Source organism: Leopardus geoffroyi, chromosome B4 (assembly GCF_018350155.1).
Source record: "Leopardus geoffroyi isolate Oge1 chromosome B4, O.geoffroyi_Oge1_pat1.0, whole genome shotgun sequence".
NCBI classification, from domain to species: domain Eukaryota; kingdom Metazoa; phylum Chordata; class Mammalia; order Carnivora; family Felidae; genus Leopardus; species Leopardus geoffroyi.
The window spans coordinates 82,360,628-82,372,320 of NC_059341.1; the positions used below are offsets into that span (position 1 = coordinate 82,360,628).

Below are 11,693 nucleotides of genomic sequence, written 5' to 3' on the forward strand. Positions count from 1 at the left end.
ACCAGGACTGCTTTTCTAGGCCCAGTATGCCTTAGGACGAGCACAGCAGGCCCCTCCACAAGAAAACCAGCACAAACCACCACATACGCCACATCTACTGAAAACAGAGTTGTGCAGTTTCAGCTTTAGTGGAAATACTGTGAGGTCTCTTTTAGCAAGCAGATCAGAGCACACCTACTTAAAACTCACCACACTCTGGCTAAGATCCAAATACTTCCCACTGCACGCAAGGAGAAACTCTGCAGAGAACTGACCTGAGGGATAGAGCAGCCATAACGCAACAGCAGAGTGCACGAAGCATACACCAGAGACACTTCCTAAAGGATCAGGCCTGGGCAATATGTGACATCTTCTTCATAAAACCATTCCTCTCAGGACCAGGAAACATAAAAAGGCTTTTCTAACTCAGAGAAGAAGACAGATGCCTGAAGAAAATGCCAAGACTGACAAATTCCTCCAAAAAGAAAGAAAAACAAAAGGTCATGGCCATGGATGAAATTGAAACAGATATAAGTAATATATCCCATCCAGAATTTACAAGAACAAGGAAAAGGGTACTAGCTGTCCTTGAGAAAAGCATAGAAGACACCAGGGAATCCCTTACCACAGAGATAAAAAAAAAAAAAAAGCTGAAGACTAATTAGGCCAAAATGAAAAATGCAATAGCTGAGATTCAAAACCAGCTGAACGTGATGACCACAAGGATGGAGGAAGTAGAGAAATGAATAAGTGATATAGAAGATAGAATTATGGAAAATAATGAGCTTCACAAAAGGGGGAAACAAAAATTTGGGTCACAAAAGTAGACTTAGGGAGCTCAGTGATATCATCAAGGGTAACAACATTCATATTATAGCAGTCCCAGAAGAATAAGAGAGGGAAAAGGGGGCAGAACATTCACTAGAGGAAATTATAGCTGAAACCTTCCCTCATCTGGGGAGGGTAACAAACATCCAAATCCAGGAGGCACGGAGAACTCCCATCAAAATCAGCAAAATCAGGCCAACACCAAGACATACTGTAGTTAAATTGGCAAAATATAGAGATAAAGAAAAAGTCTTAAAACCAGTAAGAAGTCCCTATCTTATAAGGGAAGACCCATAAGGTTAGCAGCAGACCTCTCCACAGAAACATGGCAGGCTGGAAGGGAGTGGCATGATATATTCAAAGTGCTAAATGGGAAAAAAAAATCTACAGCCACGAATACTCTATCCAGCAAGACCATTTTTCAGAATAGAAGGAGAGATAAAGAGTTTCCCAGACAAAAAAAATAAATAAATAATAATAATAACACTAAAGGAGTTCATGACCACTATACCAGTTCTGCAAGAAATATTAAAGGGGACCCTGAGAGGAAAAAGAAAGACCAAAAGCAACAAGGACTATAAAGGAACAAAGAAAACCTCCAGAAACAATGACAAAAGAAATAACAAAATGGCACTAAATTCGTATCTATCAATAATCCCTCTGAATGTGGGAGCCCTGGGTGGCTCAGCTGGTTAAGTGTCTGACTTCCTACGAGGTCTTGATCTCAACAGTTTCTGAGTTCGAGCCCCACATTGGGCTCTCTGCTGTGCACAGTCCACTTCGGCTTCAGATCCTCTACCCCCCTCTCTGCCTCTCCCCTGCTCTCTTTCTCTCCCCACCCCCCCGAAAAAAAAAAAAAAAAACAATCACTCTGAATGCAAATGGACTAACTGCTCCAATCAAAAGACTTAGGGTGTCAGAGTAGATTAAAAAACAAGACCCATCTATATGCTGCCTACAAGAGATTCATTTTAGATCTAAGGACACCTGCAGATTGAAAGGGAGGGGACAGAGAAACATTTATCCTGCAAACAGATGTAAAAAGGAAACCAGGGTAGTCATATGTATATCACATAAACTAGATTATAAACCAAAGACTAACAAGAGATGACGCAGGGCACTATAATAAAGGGGTCTACCTAACAAGAAGATCTAACGATTTTAAATATGTATGCTCCCAAATTGGAACACCCGAATATATAAACCAATTCATAACAAACATAAAGGAACTAATTGATAATAATACAATAATAGTAGAGGACTTTAACACCCAATTACATCAATGGGCAGATCACCTAGATAGAAAATCAACAGGGGAAGAATGGCTTTGAACGACACACCAGACCAGATGGACTGAACACATATCTTCAGAACATTTCATTCTAAAGCAGCAGAATATACATTCTCTTCAAGTGCACATGGGACATTGTCCAGAATAGATCACACACTGGATCGCAAATCAGGTCTCGATAAGTACAAAAAGATTGAGATAGTACCATGCATATTTTCAGACCACAATGCTGTGAAACTTGAAGTCAACCACAAGAAAGAAATTGGAAAGACCACAAATACATGGAGGTTAAAGAACATTCTACTAAAGAATAAAGGGGTCGGGGTGCCTGGCTGGCTCAGTCACTTAAATATCTGACTCTTTTGAGAGACAGAGACAGAGTGTGAGCAGGGGAGGGGCAGAGAGAGAGAGAAAGACACAGAATCTGAAGAGGCTCCAGGCTGAGCTGTCAGCACAGAGCCCGACGCAGCGCTCAAACTCATAAGCCGTGAGATCATGACCTGAGCTGAAGTCGGATGCTTAACCGGCTGAGCCACCCAGGAGCCCTATATCTGACTCTTAATATTGGCTCAGGTCATGATTTCATAGTTCATTACATCAAGCCTCCATGCTGACAGAGCAGAGCTTCATTGGGATTCTCTCTCCCTCTCTCTCTGCTTCTCTCTCTCCCTCAAAATTAATAAATAATCTTTAAAAGAATGAATGGGCCAGCCAAGAAATTAGAGAAGAAATGTTAACGATAAATGGGAACAAATGAAAATGAAAACACGACTGTCCAAAACCTTTGAGATGCAGCAAAAGTGGTCCTAAGAGGGAAGTATATGGCAATACAGGTCTTCCTCAAGAAGGAGAAAAATCTCAAACAAGCAACCTAACCTTACACCTATGAGAGATAGAAAATAAACAACCAATGAAGCCTGAAGCCAGCAGCTGAAGGGAAATAATAAATATTTAACCAGAAAAAAATGATATAGAAAAAAATAGAGCAGATCAATGAAACCAAGAGCTGCTTCTTTGAAAAATTAATAAAACTGATAAACCTTTAGCCAGATTCATCCAAAAAAAGGACTGAAGTAAAGAAAGTCACAAATGAAAGAGCAGAAATCACTACCAACAGAAATAGAAACAATTTTAAGAGAATATTATGAAAACTACATGCCAACAAAATGAACTTGAAAAAAATGGATAAATTCCTAAAAACATATAAATTACCAAAAGTTCAACAAAAAGAAATAGAAAAGTTGACCAGAGTGATAACCAGCAAAGAAACTGAATCAGTATTCCATTATCTCTCAACTAACAAAAGTCCAGAGCCAAATGGCTTCACAGATGACTTCTACAAAACATTTAAAGATAGTAATAGTAAATACCTATTTTTCTAAAATTATTCCAAAAACTAGAAATGGAAACAAAACTTCCAAATTTACTCTGTGAGGATTTTTCAGCCCTATATTTGGCTTAAAGAAAATAAAAATCTGTATGAGAAACCATACAATGATTACAGAGTTTGTTCTCTTGGGCATCTCAGATGACCCAAAGCTTCAGGTTAACTTTATTTATGGCTTATGTATTAAATGTCACCAGAAACCTAACCACCATTAACAGAATGTCACCTTGACAAAATGTCATCTCAAGATTACTATGTATTACTTCCTGAGGAATTTCTGCTTCTTAGAAATGACATTCACCAGTGTGTCTATCCCCAGATTTGCGGGGAACGATCATTACTAAAGTCAAGACATTGCCTATAACAATTGTTTAGCTCAGCTATTTTACTTCATCTTCATGGGTGTGTCAGAGATTTTTCTTCTCAGGGCCACGTCTTTTGATCATTACATTGCCATCTGCAGGCCTCTTCATTTCACCACCATGAACAAGAAAATCTGCACCCTGCTGGTCTTTGGGTCATGGCTGGGAGAATTCCTTACCATTTTCCCACCACTCATGCTCATCCTCCAGCTAGATTTCTGTGCTGCCAATGTAATCGATCATTTCTCCTGTGACTATTTCCCCATTTTACAACTCTCGTGCTCAGATTCATGGCTTTTAGAGATGATTGGACTTTACTGTGCTTTTGCTACTCTGCTCTTCACGTTGGCATTCATGATTCTTTCCTACGTGTGCATTCTTCGCACCATTCTGAGAATCCCGTCTGCTACTCAGACGAAAAAGGCTTTCTCCACATGTTCCTCTCACTTGATTGTCATTTCCATCTCTTATGGGAGCTGTAAGTTGAAATGCCATAACTTTATTAACAATTTATTTACTTTTCCTTCCTTGTTCATATTTTAGATAGCTAGTTAACAAACCAAAAGCATGAGCCCTGGGGGTCATATGCAAGACATGCATCACTGGGTTCTACGCCTGAAACCAAGACTACACTGTATGTTAACTAACTTGAAAATAAAAAAAAAGAAGGAAAAGAAAAACAAACAAACAAATAAATAAATAATAAACCAAAAGCATGAGGTTAGGTATTGATATTCAGCATAAACTCCTACAGATATGATTATTACTATTTCTGAAAACATTATTAAATGTGATTTGGTGATCTCTCTTTCCCTTGATCTCTTACTATGCACAACTAACTGTATGAATTCTAAAAACTGAATCTGCTCATCTTTAATGAAATGAATAAATGTAAAATATTCTGATTTCTCCAGGGAAATGGTCACTTAAAATAATTATGAAGAGAGCAAAAGACATTTCTTATAATTCTTCCAACCACTCAGTGAAGTCCACTGTAGAGATTTTGTTTAATTCAGGCAGAGAGAATGTTTCACATGAACTCTAATTTGTCAAGAATGAATGAGCGGTACCAGAAGTGAATTTCAGTGTAACTATGAAGCTAAACTAGATGTTGCCCATAATTAACTGAATTAATTTCTTTTCCTTTTCTCTAATATATTAAGTGGAACATGAACAACTACTTTATTAAACAATTTGATAAAGGGAAAAGACACAGGGTTACATGATCAGTAAAGCAAATTGCTTGGGAGACACTCTCTGAACATGATGTCATTTAATGAGCTTTAATGAAAGAAGAGATAAATGAGTAAATACGTAAGATGAAAAAAACCAATTTCAATATTAATGCGTTACTAAGGGGGACTTCCACCCAACACAACAGAAAGAATTATTTAAAAAATTTTTATTTTATTTAAAACACCTGAGATGAAGTGGAACCACTCAAAAGGTCCTCTCTCAGACTGTCGAAAGGGACATTATTTGGACTTTGATTCTCATGTATTTTTTTTTAAACAGAGTCATTTTCTTACCTTGAGCATCAGTGAAATTGCCATTAACCAGTTTATCAGAGGGCCATTGCGAATATTTACTTGATGGTCAAGATTTAGGGAGGGCAGGATATCGAAATGTTTTAAGAACTAAAGCCATGAAGATGCTTTCTAGCCTTATTTGCCACTGTTAAATGTTATTTTTAAATTTCAATTTTAAATATCTCAGTGAATCACAGGAATCCTTAAAAGGCACATCAAACTTAATTGTGATGAAAAGAATGGAAGGAAATATGTATCTTAACAGAATAAGTCATTACACTTAACGGAAATAAATATAATTAAAATGTATACTTTTAATGTATATTTACATAAAAAGTATGTTATTTTTATTGTATTATTTAATGTACATTTAGTTGGTGAGATAACCACATGAAGTTAAATTATTCCAAGAGATTTTATTTTTATTATTTTGTATTTAAACTTTTTTTTAATGCTTATTTATTTTTGAGACAGAGAGAGAGTGTGTGCAAGTGGTGGGGAGGGGCAGAGAGAGGGAGACAGAGAATCCCATGCAGGCTCTACTCAGACAGCAGAGAGCCCGATGGGGGACTCAAACTCACCAACCACGAGGTCATGATCTGAGCTGAAGTCGGGCACTTAACCAACTAAGCCACCCAGGCACCCTTCCAAGAGATTTTAAATGCTGTAACTGGACCAGACATACAAGTGGCATTTAATCTAACAACAACAACAACAACAACAACAACAACAACAAAAATAGCTTAAAATATCTTAAACTGTTCCTAGGTAGGAATAATATTGTGGATGGTAGGGCTGTTATTCTAATACTGTTGTATGTGCAACATGAGGAAAAGAAGCAAATGAAAATTAACGTGATATTACGATTTTATCTAATGCTATTCATAGCCAGGGCTCTAATCATGAAATAAAGGAAATATAAATGTTTAACACATAAAAGGGGGGGGGGCGAACCTAAAAGTATTGTAGTCTTAAGTTTGAATGATACACTTAAATTACGCTCACAGACATTTTATTTGAAAATAAAATATATGTGTTTGCTGGCCGTCTCCACTGAAAATACCTAGAAAGGATGATCAAACTCATAGTAATTATCACAGCTAGTGCCCAGATTCTTGATGTTCCTCATCAATCCCAGATTTCCTAATCAATGGAAGGAGGACTCTTTAGAGAAATGACTCAGTCCAGTTCTCATACAAAAAAGTGTAGCATGAGCCCGGGAACACTTGTCATCCAAGATGGGAAGGAAGCAATCAAAGAGGAAAAGTGTACTGCCCAAAAGGGAAGAGTTTTCCCCCAGCGGATACACTCCAAAGAGATAGTGATCCCAATTTAAATCTCTCTTGAAATGTTTAAGTCAATCACTAATGTGACCTACAACAAAAGCAAAATCTATAAAGCCATGAATTCATGACAATACCCACAAAAAGATACTAGAAAACCAACCCTAACTACAGAATAGATATAAAGTAGGCATTCACCTGGAAAATGACAGATTAAGAACAGAACCGTCTTGCAGTACATAATGAATTAATGATCCTGCCATTGATAAACAAAGCCTGCTAAGAAAAAAAAAAAAAAAAGAAGAAGAAGAAGAAGACGATTAGACATGTATGTCCTGCTAAAAGTTTAAATTCCATCTCTAGAGTAGTCTTACAAAAAAACGTTCCCAAACCTAAACCTGGATTGAGCCTCTAAATCTAACTAGCAACTAAGGGCAGTCATGAAGATGAGCTTGCAATCAAGTGAGGCATGACTGCACATTGTCCTCTATAAATAATAATAGATTTTCTTGTTGCCTATTAGTTGGGCTTTTAGGGTAAAAACAAAATATCATTTCATTACTGCAACAAAACTGATCTATAAGACTACCATATTATATACTTGAAAGTTGCAGAGGGGCGCCTGGGTGGCTCAGTCAGTTAAGTGTCCGACTTTGGCTCAGGTCATGATCTCACAGCTTATGAGTTCAAGCCCTGTGTGGGGCTCTGTGCTGACAGCTCAGAGCCTGGAGCCTGCTTCGATTCTGTCTCTCTCTCTCTCTCTCTGTCCCTCCCCTACTCACACTCTGTCTCTCTCTGTCTCTCAAAAATAAAAAAACATTAAAAAAAATTTTTTAAATAAATAAAAGAGTTGCTCAGAGAGTAAACCTTAAATGTTCTCACCACAAAAAAAAGGGTAAATAGGGGCCCCTGGGTGGCGCAGTCGGTTAAGCGTCCGACTTCAGCCAGGTCACGATCTCCCGGTCCGTGAGTTCGAGCCCCGCGTCGGGCTCTGGGCTGATGGCTCAGAGCCTGGAGCCTGTTTCCGATTCTGTGTCTCCCTCTCTCTCTGTTCCTCCCCCATTCATGCTCTGTCTCTCTCTGTCCCAAAAAGTAAATAAATGTTGAAAAAAAAATTAAAAAAAAAAAAAAAGGGTAAATATACGAGTGATAGATGTGTTAAGTACGCCTATCCTGGTAATCATTTCATACATACAACTGTATAAAGTCAAAACATTGTACCCTTAAACTTACACAGTGTTACATGTCAATTATATCTCAATAAAACTAAAAAAAAAAAAAGTGATTTGGACCAGGGTATCACTCTCTATGACATACAGCCACATCTGCAAGTTTCTCTTTTACTGAGTGCTCCTTTAACTAGGACAAATAAATGAAGTACACATGGCCATAAATTTGAGTTAGGCCTACCTATTTCTTCCATTTTTCTGCCTACTCTGTTCTAATTCCCCTCTTCCAGTAAGTAATTCCCAAACAAATGTGCATCCCAGCTGTGATTTAGTTCTGCACTAGTGACTGTATTATTTGATTATATAAAATCATTCTGTATATTTTACATTAAATGCATGTTTTGTTATTTTATTTAGATATAAAACACATATTAAAATATTAAGTAGCTATGAGGCACCTGGGTGTCTCAGTTGGTTAATCAGTGTAATAGCATTTTTTTAATGTGAGTATGATATGTGCATCATAATAGTTATTATTTAATTTAGAATTATGAAATGGCCTTACTTCTCAATGTCTCAACACTAACAAAGCCTAGGGATAAACAACAACAAAAACGGTATATGTTGAAAAGTTCGTATTTCCAGAAGCTTAAAAATAAATTAGAGTCTGAGTTTTATTTTTTGTAAGAAAGTCGGTTTCACAGCTTTTTATTACTCACGAAATATTAGGTAATTGTGATTAATGGAAGTAATTATTTTATAGAAGACAACATTTCAGGTTCTCTGTGGGATATGAAGGTGAACATAACCATTCTCAAGGGAGATTCACCATAGAGAAGAGCTAAAAGGCTACTGAGAAATGCAAGGCTTCCAGAAATCCCTCATGGTCTCCCATATAGCACAGATCTGGCCTGGACTTGGCTTTCTTCCCAGGAGATCAACAAACAACTTTCTTTTGAGGTCAAAACAAGTAGACTTGGAAAACTGGAGCTATGAGTGCAACCAGAGGGAAGCCAATTTTAAGAATCTGTCCTCAGAACCCAACGATGTTATATCCCTGTCATTTCTCTCTTTATTGCTTTAAGTTTTTATATCAACATTATTGAAGAGGATTGTCATATTATTTCAATATATTTTTAAGCTTTCTGACATTGTATTTTTATTTCCTGAACTATTTCCTTTGAGTCATCAAAAATAGAGACAAAACAAATCAAATCTGATCAGAGTGAACTCTGCTAAAGTCTGGCAGAGAAGCAATGAGGTGCCTTCTAATCTTCACAGCCCAAATTTGACTATTTAAAATTTAAAGGAGTTAACTGTGATAATTTTACAAAACCAAATCTACAGCATAGCACAGCTGGGAATTAACTGAATAGGTTAGTACGAATGGTAGACATTCTTCTTTATGTTTCTGGAATATCCTTATGGATCAGAGGTCTCACGTAAAAGATAAGTGTGAGGCAGAATTACAAGAGAATCAAACACTTTTTCATAAAGCTAAGAGCTCAGAAGGAAGATTCAAACAGAATATAGAACCGACAGAGCTACTACGATCTGAGGCAACTAGTTACTTTCCCAGTTTGTGCCACAGTGTAATACACAAAATGGATAAATAATGCATGTCCCTTTAAGCTCAAAAGTAAAAATGTTGTTATATGTACATTTCTAGCAAGTCACAGAAGATGTCAAACATTAATGATTTCAATGGAATTACAAGACAAACCAGTAAGTGAGTATGTTCTGTTAAATAAAATAATTAGGTTATTTATTCAATCATAGAGTAAATACATATGTATTATTACATAATATATAAATATAACGTTCTCACATAATCTTGATGACTATACCAAAAATATTAATGTAGAAGTAAATTAATAATTAGTAATTTATAACCTATTTTACTTGTTAAGAAAGTTATTAAGTGATTATTTATATCATACAAAGTATAATGGTTATTACTTTAACCATTCTAAATTTCACTTTTACCTTGTGATGGAATTAAGATTATCCATTTATGCTTGTAGGTACTGGCATCCTTTAATAAATACTTGACAGAAAAGAAAGAAAATGCATATTTCTCTTAATTTTTCAAGAAGATTCTAATGATTTGCATAAAATGGACAAAGCAGGAAGTACTGGTTTTATTTACCATCTCTCAATGATGTGAGTTACTGTATGAAGCTTTCCAAACTTCCGGTACATTTCAAATAAGAAAACTAGTAAATAAAGCAAAACTCACAAATGTGTATGAAAACTAAATGCAAACAATAGAGTTCAATTGAAAATAAGATCAGCATGGATTATAGCACATACTTTAGAATTGTATCGATGATGGTGATATTGATCACCATGAATTATATCTTTCATCTCCTCCCTTTAATTCTCTTGCCACCTAAATATCTTTAAGAGAAGAAAAAGGAGAGGGAGACAGACAGAGACAGAGAGACAGAGAGAGAGAGACAGAGAAATGAACCACACAGTGATCACAGAGTTTGTCCTGCTTGGCCTTTCTGATGATCCTGACCTTCAGATTGTGATTTTCCTCTTCTTATTTATCACATACATATTAAGTGTCGCTGGAAACCTGACTATCATCACTCTAACCTTGGTGGACCCTCATCTACAGACACCAATGTATTTCTTCCTCCGAAACTTCTCTTTCTTAGAAATCTCATTTACAACTGTCTGTATTCCTAGATTTCTAGGAGCAATTATCACCAGGGATAAGACTATTTCCTTTAACAATTGTGCAGCCCAACTCTTTTTCCTTATTTTCATGGGGGTGACAGAATTTTACATTCTCACTGCCATGTCCTATGACCGCTACGTTGCCATCTGCAAGCCTCTGCATTACACCGCCATCATGAACAGGAAACTCTGCACCTGGCTTGTGCTCTGTGCGTGGCTGGGAGGGTTCCTGACCATTTTCCCACCCCTCATGCTTCTGCTCCAGCAGGATTACTGTGCTTCCAATGTCATTGATCACTTTGCATGTGACTATTTTCCCCTTTTACAACTGTCTTGTTCAGATACACGGTTTCTAGAAGTCATCGGTTTTTACTTTGCGTTGGTTGCTTTGCTATTCACTCTGGCATTGGTGATTTTATCTTACATGTATATTATCAGAACTATTTTGAGAATCCCATCTGCCAGTCAGAGAAAAAAGGCTTTCTCCACATGTTCCTCTCATATGATTGTCATCTCCATCTCTTATGGAAGCTGTATATTCATGTACGCTAATCCCTCTGCAAAAGAAAGGGCATCATTGACCAAGGGAGTAGCTATTCTCAATACCTCTGTTGCCCCCATGCTGAACCCCTTCATTTACACTCTGAGAAACCAGCAAGTGAAGCAAGCCTTCAAAGATGTGGCCCATAAGGTAGTATTTTCTTCAAATAAATATTTATTTTGGCAAACAAAGGACATGCTAAAGAGTAAGTAGGTAAAATCTTAAAATTCCTAAATATCTATATCCGTATGCTTGTTCCCATAGTCTCTTACATGCCACCTTACAGTCAACTTAATGTTTTTCCAGTCCATTTCCACTTCCACACCCAGTTTTCCCCAATGCATTGTTTATTCACTTGTTTTAAAATATGGTAAACTTTATTTCTCCTACAAAATTTTTTGGGTATGGATTGCTTTAAGACATACCCTATAACAGAATGTGAAAAATAGTTTTAATTCTATTAATAAAAAATCCCTCGAAAATACATACAACAGCATATCATACTTTGAATGTAGAGTTTCAAAATCAGTGTGTGATTTCTTTTGTGTTTCAAGATATTCATTGGTAATTTCTTAACATTTAAAAATATACACTTCCTATATATCGTATGTTACATTCAGTCCTTAGAAGTAATAT

At 36.6% G+C, this 11,693-nt stretch overlaps 1 protein-coding gene and 1 pseudogene across 1 annotated transcript; both read left to right on the forward strand.

Moving 5' to 3' along the window:
* Nucleotides 1–3,577: 3,577 nt before the first annotated feature.
* Nucleotides 3,578–9,869, forward strand: LOC123591845 (annotated as a pseudogene).
* A 426-nt stretch (nucleotides 9,870–10,295) lies between these two features.
* On the forward strand, nucleotides 10,296–11,270 carry LOC123591846 (olfactory receptor 6C3-like). The gene has a single exon (XM_045466489.1). The coding sequence runs from the start codon at nucleotides 10,296–10,298 to the stop codon at nucleotides 11,268–11,270; it is 975 nt and encodes a 324-aa protein (XP_045322445.1).
* The last annotated feature ends 423 nt before the right edge of the window (nucleotides 11,271–11,693 follow it).